At 40.7% G+C, this 13,978-nt stretch overlaps 1 protein-coding gene across 16 annotated transcripts in view; it reads left to right on the top strand.

Moving 5' to 3' along the window:
• Positions 1 to 13,978, top strand: part of ryr2a (ryanodine receptor 2a (cardiac)) — a 153,422-nt gene that overhangs the window by 42,363 nt on the left and 97,081 nt on the right. For 11 of the 16 annotated variants that reach the window (XM_069517248.1, XM_069517237.1, XM_069517250.1 and 8 more), the window contains exons 2-6: positions 1,698 to 1,817; positions 2,585 to 2,689; positions 8,840 to 8,860; positions 11,928 to 12,002; positions 12,313 to 12,391. In XM_069517248.1, coding sequence (XP_069373349.1) covers positions 1,698 to 1,817; positions 2,585 to 2,689; positions 8,840 to 8,860; positions 11,928 to 12,002; positions 12,313 to 12,391 — 400 coding nt within the window. The remainder of the gene's footprint in view (positions 1 to 1,697; positions 1,818 to 2,584; positions 2,690 to 8,839; positions 8,861 to 11,927; positions 12,003 to 12,312; positions 12,392 to 13,978) is intronic. The other 5 variants (XM_069517247.1, XM_069517244.1, XM_069517246.1 and 2 more) reach the window with 1 other exon arrangement.

Below are 13,978 nucleotides of genomic sequence, written 5' to 3'. Positions count from 1 at the left end.
ACTTGATCCATCATCACTGTCACGATCTGCAATCACAGTCCACCATCTTGATCCACGATGTGACTGCTGCAGCGGTCCTGGATCTGCAAATGATAAAGCACAAGGGCTCTGCGAAGAGAAGTCATGTTTGTGATAATAATATAGACGAGACATTAATCTGATGAGGAGGAGGATTGTAGATATTAAATATGAGATGTGTAATTATAAGTACTCATAGTATGGTGCACCCTTTTTAAATGAGATCCTGTCCCAATTTAAGACTAGGGCAATAAGGTAATTGTGGTGATGCATGGGAATACATAAGGTTTGTGACTTCGCCTCTGGAAACCACACATCACTTCCTTCCTCCAGCTTACTGTTGTCTGTTGCTTCAGAATGTGTCCTTTAGACAGTCACTTGGTATCATACTACACAGTATTTATGGGCAGACAAACAGATGAGTGCTGATTAGATTAAGCTGCTGTGATATGTGAGCAGACATATTTCTAATTGATTGTAACACTCTGATGTGGGACATGCTGTTACTGTGACTGACTGATAAGAAGCTTATCATAGCCACATGATAGCTGTGTGTGTGTGTGTGTGTGTGTGTGTGTGTGTGTGTGTGTGTGTGTGTGTGTGTGTGTGTGTGTGTGTGTGTGTGTGACAAAGCAAACATTGCTCGTCTGTTGTAATGCTATGTTCTGTACTGGATGTAAACTGCAACTGGTTGATTGAGGCATACAACCAAAAGACATTGATCTAGCAGATGTAGAAACAGGAACTATGTAATCAGCGAAGAAATGATGTTGACATTCTTCTGCTCGGTTTCCTTAGAGGGGAGCTGCAGCCTTTATAGAATATATGATTGTAAGCGGGTCTAGATTCTGAGGGTTATTACGCATCTTGAGCTAATCAAACCAGCCTACGTGTGATCATGATTGGAATGAAAGAATGAAAGTTAAAAAGAGGTGGTCTCAGTCCGGATAGTTTGGATCATTTTGATTTGACAGCATGAAACAATAGAAGAAGAAAAACTAGCTTAAGTAAGGAAGTAAGATATGATGTTTGAATGGCGAGGATGCAGAACCATGATGATATTACAGGGGCAAATATAATACAGTAACAATAAAATAAGTGCATAAGTTCATTAATTTTCTCCATTCGAACAGAAAGAGAACGAGCGGGCATCAGACGCACGCCTAATGTCCGCTACAAACCAAACATGTCAAGCATCGAAACACAGCCCATGCAGGTGATGACGACAGGACCAACGTATGTCATCCAAAAGTCTTAAGTCCCCTCCCCAAATTGCAATGTGAAACCAAAACTCACTGGATCAAATGTACACAAAGACCTGAAGCCTGGTCCTGATCATGGTTTCATATCCAGGTATGAAATGTCAAAGAAAATAAGTTTGGTTATGTTGACGAAGTGATGAGGCTGGACCTGCAGTGGTAGTGATGGAAAGGTGTGTCACGGCTTTGGCCTCAGTTTCAGGATTGGCACACAGACTCTCTACTGAGAGAAACTTACAGTATTGTCTGCTGGATTGAACTTCTTCCTTTGGAGTCAACACATGACTCCATGTTGATGAAGATGATGAGAATGCTCTGTAATTATAAGCAGCTACAAGTGATGCAACATGTCTCAGTGATTCTGGGTTGAAAAAATGCGTTGACCTCTAACTCCTATCCTGTTTGTGTGTGTGTGTCTAGGATGATGAGGTGGTCCTACAGTGCTCAGCTACAATCCACAAGGAGCAACAGAAACTCTGCCTTGCTGCTGAAGGTTTCGGAAACAGACTCTGCTTCCTCGAATCCATCTCAAACTCCAAGGTACTGATACAAGCTTTTATAATCTCCTATATATTAGATCAATAATAGAATACCACACATATGACATGCACATTACTGTCTTACTGACTTTCTGCCATTTGGATGAGGTTGTATAAGGGGTTACCTGGTCCATGTACTGAACAGGTAGTGATGGACAGGACACAGCACTTCCACTTGGGAGACCCAGCTTTGGATTTCATTTCACTTTTTGTTGATTTTGTTTAATTTTCAGTTTGTCTTCATTTTTACTTTGTATCTTTTCTTTCTAAATAATTTCTCTGTCTAATGCTGTAACCACAGAAAATGATTCACATGGTGATATTTCATACAAAGTCAGTGCAAGGGTGCGAGCAAACAGTCAGCAATAGACGTTGTATTTGCATCATGATGATGACACAGGAGAATAATAATCACCTGATGAGGAAAATTAGATATCATCTTGCTGAATGTGGCCAGTGCAGGATGTGGCAGCAATAACAACTCAAAAATTAACTTTGGTTTGAATGCAGCATAACAACTGCATAACAAAACCATGTTTATACAAGTTTTTATATAGTTTTTAGAATTGTTTTTAAAATTAAAAAAAGACATCTAACCAAACACATTTAAATCCATGATGTGTTTGTACTCCGTTGACCTCACACCAGTGTTCGTCACCTCACCAGATTAATAAGTTCTGCAGAAGAAGTTACTGTCTTGTGTAAAACGTGTAAAGATTAAGTCAATGATAAGGACTGAAACGTGTGTTTTGTGTCCTGTTGTCTCAGAATGTGCCTCCAGATCTGTCCATCTGCACCTTTGTCCTGGAGCAGTCACTGTCTGTACGAGCTCTGCAGGAGATGTTGGCCAACACAGAGGAGAAGGCTGACGGGGTGAGCGTAAACACACACACACACAGACACACACACGCAGACACACACAGACAGGGAGATGACCAGTAGGTTGTGAGACACCAGCACAGAGGAGGTGGACACAGTGACAGTGAGTCTGTCGCTCTCTGTTCATCCTGGACAGAATCAGCCACACTCTTCTTCATGTCACATGGTTCCACACTAGCACTGATCTCTGTCCACCAGGCTGCTGAGGTCATTACGTTATATCAACACTGTGTTTCCAAACAGTTCCTCAACAGTCATATTAGAGAGGTGTTGTGATCTTGTTTGTGCAGCTGCTGTCCTTTACAAGGCACTTGACTTCCAGTGTTTGTTTGACTGTCATCAGTCATCATCCAGATCAAGAAGACCGGCATTATACTCTGTGCTTTCATTTATTTAATTAGAATTAAGCATTTTTACATTAGAATCAAAATTTTACTTGCTGATTGTATTCAAGGGTCATGTTTTTCTTTTATTTCTGAATTAACTGTATTTTATCTATTAGAAAATTATCTCATGTTACTAGTCCTCCGCCATCTAATGCATGCTACTGTGATGAAATCGTGGAACGGCCAGACCTTCAACATGCACAATCTTTATTTAGATCATTGTCAATTGCAGATAATAAAAAGAGACATAAATACATTTCAAAACAGATTGACTCTATAATATTTACATCACAATAATGATCATTGTGTAACTGAAACCTGTCGCACTGCACTGATTGAAACATTGATCACACTGAAAACCAACTTTCCTTCAACTTTGCTGCAGTAAAAAGAAGTGATCTCTCTTTTCTAACCAACATCTATATGCAATATCCAAACTTCACTGACAATCCATTCGCCCCAGTTTGCTTTTTCTTTAAGATCCACATTTTTTTAATTAGATAGCAGATACCGTATTTAAGTTGTTTTGAGATGTTGCATTAAAAATGAAATGAATGACCAATTCTTTATTTGCTTTTATCAAAATGAGTTTTTTTGGGGTGTTATTGCAGCAGTTTACTCTGTCAAACACATAGCACTTGCAAAAGTGATTGCATTGCTATGTAGCAGGGGAGGAGAACTTCTGGACAATGCACAAAGGCAGAAAAAGCAACTCAGACACAAAACATTTGCATGACAACAATTCCATGTTCTGTGTATAATAACATAAAACAGTGTTTCCGCTGCATGCCTGCCAGGTGAAGGAAACATATACATAGTTGTTAAGTGTCATCCCTGACAAGCATCATGATGATTGTCAAGAAAAGTAGATGCAAAATGTTGAGCTTTTAAAGAAAATTTAAGAAATTGTTATTTTTTTGTTGAAATGAAAAGAAAAATCACATCAGTGCCTTGTTTGTGGGGACGTGGTCCCAGTGATGAAAAAGACCAATCCCAGCATCATCATAGTTAAAGCAGGCAGCCAAACTGGATGAGTTTAAGGAGAAATGATCTAAGATAAAGCTCATGGTTTTTCTGCAGGGTCTGGGTGTCCAGCACTCTTTCACAACACCGCTTTCTGACAGAGACAAAGTTACACAGGTTGTTCTGTGGTGAGTGAGCTGATGGTTAACAAGCTGAAACCTCAGTCAGTAGGACAATGAGTGAAGAAACCGTGTTGCTGCTAGATGGTCAAATTGTCCCAAAAGTGTCAGTTCTTCTTGATATATAATAGTCACAGAGCAGATTAATGAGACGGAACAATGCTGAAGAAAAACTCTGAAGGTTACTGAGAGAACTTTCCGGTCTTTCTCTCTTGCATCAGGCATCAGACACTTTGCCAAAGACAACACTTCCAGCCGATGAGATGGCTGGAGTGATATGTGTTTAATAATGTAGTTTGGCCCTAGAATGATGTTTGAAGTTTCCCCACCTGTGGTTTATAGCTTTGCCTTTTTTCCCCCATTAAGGGATAAATGATATATATGTTTAAACATTAGCCGCAGGGTTGTTTGATTTTAACACCTAAAAACTGGAACTGGACGATTCATTTAAATGTCATTAGAACGAGCAGCTTAAGAGAACCTGTACAGAGCCGCAGTGCAGATGTAATGTTGTGGTGAAGGAGGATCTAATGATGAGATGAGAAAATTTCTTCATGACTCATGTTTTTTTTTTTTTTTTAATGAAGTGGGGGGAGGGTTATTCATTTGCCATTTCTCACTGTCAGCAGGCATCAAGACCACAGCGGCAGATAAACTGTTGTTGATGATTAATGGATGACGAGCCAAACAAATACATTTGTCCTATTTCTGTTCTCTCGTGCTGCTTTCTATTCAGTGAATGTACGATCAGGGATCAGATAAATCCCGCTAAAATACACTGTGTTACATCTTCTGTGTTACTGTTAACCTCGTAATTACCTCGACTCACATAGTTACGACATGTAGGGGGGGGGGGTATCAACCTCCTCTTAATGGAGTCTAAGCAATGGCATCTCAATTCATCTTTCCGGTTGTCATATTGGATCTACTCACACTTGACTCATTATATTATATAAGCAAGGCATGGTTTCACTTTCTCACTGCTGCGAACCGACCTGACACTGATAGCATCATTTTACAGTGTATCCTCAGAGGATGCTGACCAGCCTGTGTGTAAAAGATGGAGAATTGGATCGGTCAATGTAAAAGATTGTAGTAACAGCCACAATGGTTACCAGGCTACTTGTCGTTATGTTCAAAACACATTGATTCCTTCTGTCACGCTACTGCTGGTCAGTCAAACTCACTTGTTAAGTCTTGTCATTGGAGGCTGTAAACACAATGAAAGGTCCAGACCACGCATGATTTCTTATTCTTGGATGTTACATCACTTATATTCTAATGTGACAGGGACAGTTGTCCCCTTATACTGTTCTCCAGGAGGATATGACAAAATGTATACTGTGGTTTTACAGATCTTCCCGAGTCCTGTATATAGGTTCTGTTGTTGGAATTTCATCAAAGTCAATAATCCATTAGCTCAATAATATAGATGAAGCTCTTCCAGATATTCCACCTTGACTTTCACTTGCCACTGTACTGCATTAATAACTTGCATCTCATACAACTGTTCTGCATCAGTGATTCTGATTTGAGCAGACATAACTGCATCAACTGGATTCTTCAGTACTCCAGTACTGCAGTGGGTTATGTAATGTTCATAGGTGACAATGCAGCGTGGTGCGTGATCATTCCCCGCCTCGTACAAGTTCCTTCTAAATTGACTGAGGCAAATTGACTTAGTATTTTAGGATATTTACAGAGCTATTGTATGTGAATCTGTATTTTCAGCTGAAAAGAGACATGTCTTAGATAAAGATGAAACATTAGTGAATATGTATCAACTGCAAGTGAAATCAAACACTGGTTCATCAGTGATTTTGAGCTGAGTGAAGGGAATGTTTGGGGATGTAGAGAAGCTGGTAGTCAGACGACACTGATTTCAGATGAATGTGTTTATACATGCAGGTCCATTATGTGTTAAGTCCAGTTTAGCATCAGCACATGATGTTACAAAGCATATAGCATAGTTTTAGACCGATGCAGTTTTGTATATTTTAGTCCCATGCTCTTTAAATAGAAATTGCACCTGTGCTTATCTGAGCACAAATGGTTGTGTTGGTCTTAAAATGAGGTGTGGTCAGTGTGCTGCAATCCTCAGGCAGTGGAAAGGGACCACACAGTCCTCCTCTGAAGCCAGTGCTCCAGTATTTCACTGTTATTTCAAGGAACATTATCAAGCTAGTAATATTCACCTAAAAAAGGTGATCAACACCTTAAACACAATTAGGTGATCTGCTCTTGTATAAAGTAAAATACTTTCCTCTGCAGAAATGTTTTCTCTTATTACCTGGCCAATCAGGTGCAAGCTCACCTGGCTTTTAAAGGGAATAGAAGATGGCACTGGTTTGTTGCATTAACATAAATAACTCTGGGAACCATGAACACGGCGCATTGGTATTTTTTATCCACTGTTAATAAGCTGAGGTTGTTTACATAGATTTTATGGTAAGAGGCTTTCACGACCCCAGTGTGGACTCATAATAGACTCCTGGAAAAGGCAGGTCGGTGCAGTGAAGATATTATAATGTAAATAGACAGGCTTACAGATGGCAGACAAATGCAAACAAGCTTAAACAACTGTTTAACAGAAGGGAACAGAGCAGAAGCTGGAGGAAACAGGGAAACTGAGCAGACAAACTGAAGCAGTGACGGGAAACACAAGGAGTAAATACACACCAGGGGAGCAGGTTATGAATCACACATGCAACTAATTGGGGCAGGGTGATAAAAGGTGGGAAACATAATAGGACAGCGGGCAAAGTCAACAACAGAGATTAAAGGCAAACATTTCGAAATTAAAAAACACGGAATGATAGAGCCCAGAAAGAGTCACTGATGCTGCTCACAGACATGAAACTGACACTGAACTCAGGATAATCTCCTGACATTGTCCGGAGGGGCTGCACGTGAGAATGCAAATGTCAGTGTGAGGCTACGGGTTTCCTCTGGAGTACCCTAGTGAAAACTCTGGATAACGTCCGCGATGTTTATGATTTTATGAGAGGGATTTAACTTTAATAAACAGTTCTGCTATCCACAGAACCCAGGAGCTGTCATGTTTAGACTTAGTGTGGACAATAAGAACACATTGAAAAGGGTAAACAGATGTGTTATTGGTCAGGAAGAGAGAGGTTCAACGGGTTCACTATGTTGTGTGAGTCTTTGCTAGTGGTTCTATGATCTCTAATAGAAACAGTTGTCCTGTGATGCACATTTCTCCTCAATCAGCAAACACACTGCTCTTGTGTTGCAGCTTCCTGCTTACACCTGACACCAACTCCTGCACCCATATATCATTATGACAGTTTTTTTTTTCTAATTTGTGTTAAATATGACGGTTAACACTTTGCACCTTTGAACTTTGAACCTAATAATTGTGTTTCAGTGATTGCAAGTTTTTTCTGTTAGCATCATTAGCATGTTGCCTTGAATCAAATGTTTACTGAACAGCCACCTACCTGTCCAGTTCAATTCAATTATCCTAAACAGTACAAATGAAATTATATAATAATATTCCTATTTGCTTTCTTCCTGAGACTGACAAGAGATGTGGCTTCGCTCTCATGGTGTTTTCTCACCCTGTGTTTTTTGTTCTAGTCTGAAACAGTTTCTGAGTTTGTAGATATATATTTGTAGGTATAACAAAGCTATACAGAGAACGACAGTTCACACAGTTCTCACAGTTCATTTGGAACTGAACCAACTTCCTCTGCAGGGTCTTGCATGTCATTACTGTGTCCGTGTCTGCCCAAATAAATCACACCAATGTGGAAAAAGTGCAAATCACGAACCAGGACCGGTAGGTGGTCAGCTTAGCTCGGCCAAAAGAATCCAGGGAAACAGTTGAAACCGCGCAGCCAAAACTTAAAAGAAACACCAATATCTCTGACAAGCAACCAACTCCCCATTCAATCGCAACATCAACCCGTAGTTTGCTCTTCACACAGGCACAACACAGCGGCAAATTTTTCTGCACAGACACGTTCACAACAGCAACAAATCCGCCGCAATATTCAGGCCAGAAGGTGGAGCAGCTGGTTGCAGCAGACAGAAGCAGGAAATGACGTATTAATTCTCCGGACATCTTCGTTGAGGTCCTCGACATGTATGGCTCTGCAGATATTTGTTGTGTTTTTGTTTTTTTTTTAAATTTTTGCCGTCACATGTTATAAGCGTCATCAACCCCCCCACTCGCTCCCGGTGAATCCAATGGGGGATTTTATACCAGGGGTATATTTCTGCAGACTTTATAATAAGGGGCCACGCGGAGAAAGTCTGCAGTTAATCCGGAGGCTCTCACTCGGACATTTGCGCACATGAGCCTCCGGAGTTCAGTGCATGCATGAAAGCAGCTTTAAACAGCCAGGCCAGCTGTTTCCAGTCTTATTGTTCCCAACAAAAAGACACGAGAGTGGAATCTGTTGTCACGTCTCTGAGAAAGCAAATAAGCACAACACCCAACCAAGCCAAATGTTATTGAAGCACAACACCATGAATCTGTCATAACCTCCTCATCCAACAGTCTCACATGTTGGATAAGTGTGTTTTTATGTGTCATTTGTAAAATGACTTTGACAACTTACTTTCTCCTCCTCTCTCTCATGTCCACACAGCATGTAGATGTGGAAATATGGGTAGGTGTGCCTCCACTTGCTGTCTGTGTTTGTCATCGTTGTAATCGTCCTTGTGTTGGCAAGTACAGTCACTGTCATGAGCATGAACAGTATGAGCCGACGCAGAGTTGCCCCATATACATTATAGATATGACCGAATCAATGTCATACCGACACCTCTGAGCACCAAGCTGATATGGAGTCTCTCTTTCTCTCTCTCTCTCTCTCTCACACACACACACACACACACATAGAGAGAGACCTGCTTTAAAATGATCCATGGTCTCGTCATTCTGCCGTAAGGTCAGAACCAACAAGGGAGTCAGGAGATTTTATCAACAGAAGATTCCTCAGCAGGAAAGGTTCCAGTAGACGATGGCCAGAAATGGAGCCGCTCTCCCAAGCAGGTTCTGTTTCGGAGAGACACACAGACAGAACTATAGCAGCCACTGAGAAGCCCACGAGAGCAAACCGTACAGGAACATTAAAACACAACAAAGCAGAGAGAGACCCTTTTTCTTCAGGTGTGTTGAGGCTCCATTGTTTGCAGTTTACAAGGCTGCACTGACTTTTGTCATCTCCTCAGGCCATTTTAATGTGGAGCAGTGCCCGCTGAGCTACACTGAGTTGCTGACCAGACAATGACAGGAAATATGTTTTCAGTTGTGCTCTGATATTAACTTGCACACATGCAAACATATACATCCCTGTGTCTTAGCGCTCACAGCTTTACTGAAATGTTGCAGTGTTGCACAGTGACGGAGCTCACACCATGGGAAAGAGTACGAGGGGCAATTGGAAGAATGGTTTGTTCCACTTGTGTGGCAGTCCTTTGAAGGCCAACCAAAGGAACTAGCTTCTTACTGCGGTGATGATTTGTAATTTATGGATTGCATTGTCCAATCCACTCGCAGCAACTTTACAACAGCTCATTCATTCATTCATTAATATGTTTTCCCATTCACTAACTCTCCTGTTGTTCCAAATGCTCCCACTCCCACCTGTCCTGCCAAAACTCCACCCCTTGCCACAATCCCCAGTTTCTTAATTTCTCTCCACCTCCCACTCACCTGGTCCCCATTGTCTTAGTAGTGCCACAGTGTTTAAACTAGAATTGCACTCAGTCGACAGACTTTGGTGGAAGGATGCAGAATGGGTCAGAGACGAACCCATCAAATGGGTGGATCCAGATCATGCAGGGAGAATTTTTTCCACTTCATTTAACATTGTGTGTTTTTCAAAATTTGTTGTTGATTTCTCAGAGAATAATTCATGGATGTTGATGAAAACAATGTTTAAGGGGCTGATGTGTATACTTATGTGTGTTTGCAATTTGGTGCAGATCAAAATAAAAATCCTTATCAAGTAAGTCATGTGGTTTCGTAAGGGGACAGTTAGGTGTTGGAGGAGTTAGGCACTCTTCTGAGTGCTATTCTAATTTGTTAAAGAATTATATTAGTTCTCGTGTGTGGATTGGACAATATATATTTTTAACACATGAATTAGGTCCTCACAAATAGCTGTCAATAGCTGTTCCTAATGCTCCCACTCATAAGTGGGGCAGTGACCTCATTTATGAAACTGTGTAGCATCCTTACAGAAAGTTCATGTGCACACAAAAAAGACTGATAAGTGGTGTATTGTTTATCTGACTGTGATGTGACTGAATGTGAATTGTTGCTTTTTTCCATTTGTTTATCTGACTGGTTGTTTTTCATTGTCTTTCTCCAACTCTGGACATGGACTTACCTAATTACCAGTAGCTCGTGACATGATGGCTGTAATATTCCTGTATGTTACAAATGCATTAGAAAGATCTTGGTGTCACACACCATCCTTGTTATGTGAACGAGACCTGAATCCATTCTCTCCTCCACACTGCTAATACATTATCACAACAAACCACATGTACCGTCTTGCTACCTGAACCCTGTCCTCAACGCCACTCACTCAATACCACTTCTAAACATAATCAATCAATCAATTATTCTTGTTTGCAGCAACAAAATAATTTGTATTGCTCAACCAAGATGCACACACACACACACACACACACACACACACACACACACACACACACACACACACACACACACACACACACACACACACACACACTCACACTCTAAGCTAAGTTAATTCTTACTTGGCTGCACAGCAAATGCAAATTAGCTGATCATCTTGCTGTCTCCTCTCTGGTGATCCTGACCTCTGCTCTAAGTTTCCTGAATGCTCACAAGTCAAGGTTGATGCGGTCTATAAACTCTGCCCCTCCTCACCCTCTTCACTGACAACTCAATCTGCCTGTCAGCCAGACGGCTCCTTTACCTTCCCCCAGTCGATACTGCAGACAACACGGAGCTGGCCACATACTTTGACGCCTCCCCTCTGTATCCAGTGCCCACAGCCTCTCTTGAGGCATGTCTCAGTGTCCACTGATCTTCACTGTTGTTCAGACCACTGTCAGATCTGACACTGTTCCCTCCGCTCTCAAGATGACTGGACCCAGATGATCTGAACTCATGATTCTCTGCAAAATCCTGGATGAAGTTGTTGTCCATTAATTCCAGCTACAAATTTCCAATCAGTGTCAAGCTGCCAGGACAAGTCAAACAGCGCCTGACCTGCTGAAGATAAAAAATATCTGTGATCTGTGAATAGTTAAAAAGAAACAGTGCTACTTGAACTTAACGGTGAACTTAATAAACCTGACTAATGAACTCAGAGCAGATGTACTGTATACAAACCTAGCCAATTTAATCACATACCTAAACATAAAACATGGAACTAAATCAAAAGGAACTCTGAATGTTAATATATTACAGTAATTTATTGATGGATTTTTCATAGAGCAGCTTTAAAAATACTATTGTGATGTATGCATTGATTAGCTGACAATAATCAACAGCACTGCAGTGTTTAGCATACTTGCATTTCTTCCTTTCTGTTTTTGCTGGTATTTCGGTCTCTGGTGTTTATATCTGTTTTGCTGTTCTCCCTGTCTCTTTGTCAAAGTGACCTTCTGTCTTTTGCAACTCTGCTCTGTTTTTCCCTTCATGTTGTCAGCGTCTCTTTGTGTGTCTTTCAGACGGCCCAGGGTGGCGGTCATCGCACCTTGCTGTACGGACACGCTGTCCTGCTGAGACACTCCTACAGTGGAATGGTTTGTGAACACACACACGTATATACTGTGTAATATATTTCTACTACTACTACTATCAGTATGGTGTTCCTATTAAATGATCTTCTGCATCTGAAACAGAAATAGGTCAAGATGAAGAAGCAAGAGTTGTTGATGTCAGGGGTCATCAGTGGGACTGCCAATGCACACAATGATAGACACCTCTCAAACAACTAGAGAGCATGTTGTAAAGAGTATTAGAAAAAGTTTTCTTTGATGAATTGTAGTTAAAAGATATTCTAGTTGATGTGGTAGATTAACTGAGTCTGATTTATTGTGATTTTCTGTTTAGTACCTATGCTGTCTGTCAACCTCCCGCTCATCCACAGACAAACTGGCTTTTGATGTGGGACTGCAGGAAGATACCACAGGTAGGAGTCAAACTGATTTTGATACTTGCGTGGACATCTACATCACAATGTTTGAATTATTTAGATATTCACCCCTTAAACCTTAATGACTGTTAATATACCCATTAACCCACAAAAATTATTTTCTAAAACCTCCACCTTGTGTTAAAATAACCAACATTATTACTTTAAAGGTCCAGTGTGTAAGATTTAGGTGAAAGGGATCTATTGGCAGAAATGTAATGTAGAATAATCCTCATAAAGCTTTCACTGTTTCGTTTCATCTCAATTGTATGAATTGTAGTTTTCTTTACCCCAGAAAGGCCCTTTATATTTAAATACTTTATATTTACATGGAGGGGACCCTCACTACAGAGGCCGCCATGTTTTTTACATTAGTCCAGACTGGACAAACTAAACACCTTTTGAGTTTTTATGACAACTGAAGCTACCACAGGTTCCTTTTCATGTTTGAAAGGAGAGGGTGAGGTGAGGGGTGTTCAACTGCAGCATGCAATTTTAACAATAGATATCACAAATTCTACACACTGTACCTTTAAATACTTTTCTTGGAAGCAGAAATCACATCCTATCACATGACGTCCCCTCCAGAAGAAAAAAAAACAGCCTTACAAGCCTTGGCTGCCAGTATATAACGCAATCTGGATAATCAACCATAAGCTTTGCTGACCCTGTTGTCTCCAGTAACAGATGTTAAGCAGTTGTTGCATTTTACAAAACTGTTTACATGCATAGGTGACGAGCTATTATTCAAGCCATCTGCAACAATTGTGTTGTCCAGCAGGACGCCAAGCCTTCCTGTTTACACCAGCACCCGCATGTCCAGTGTATGTGAGTGGTCACATGATATGCATTTTCGGGCGTTAAGATATGGATGGGGATTAAAAGTGATTCAGAGCAAAAACCTATTAATAAAGGTGTAACCTAGAAGGGAAAACACACGATTGTGGAAACCCGTTCTGAAAGAGTCATCAACACACATGCAAATTGCATTTTTTAAATCTGAATTATCAATATAAGATTCATATGGACAACAATAAATGAACAATAAAGTCATTCACATTACATTGTTTGGAATTTCGAACCCACAGCTACTGTTCTGCTTCAGTCCCACACTTCTCATCAGCCAAGTTTCCAAAAGCAGCAGCTGCAGCAGGTAGTTTCAGTGGAAAGGAAGCCACTATCCTCTCCCTCTACCAGCAGCAGACAGACACAGTCAGAGGTGGTGGAGACCAAACACGGAGCTAAAAGAGAGGACATTATCAGGAGCACAAAAACACTGCTCCAGGTGAAATATCATGGTGCACTGTAACTACTGAATGTGGAACCATGTAGCTCATTAACACTGTAACTTAGACCTGCACAGCTGCAATTAAAATCTTTGCATCATAGAGTGCTTAGTCATAAAACCTGGAGTTATGAAAGGATTTTCAATGCCTGATCAGGGTTTGTGGTTAACATACATTCAAATCACGTTAAGGTTTTTTACTAAGACATAAAATACATCAGTAAAAACACAAGTCTTGGTTTTTAGGCTGCTACTGCAGCAGATCCAGGTCAACATGGATACCAATCAATTTTGCTTGT

The sequence above is a fragment of the Paralichthys olivaceus genome, chromosome 21 (assembly GCF_024713975.1).
Source record: "Paralichthys olivaceus isolate ysfri-2021 chromosome 21, ASM2471397v2, whole genome shotgun sequence".
Lineage (NCBI taxonomy): Eukaryota > Metazoa > Chordata > Actinopteri > Pleuronectiformes > Paralichthyidae > Paralichthys > Paralichthys olivaceus.
This window is presented reverse-complemented; position numbering and strand designations above follow the sequence as displayed.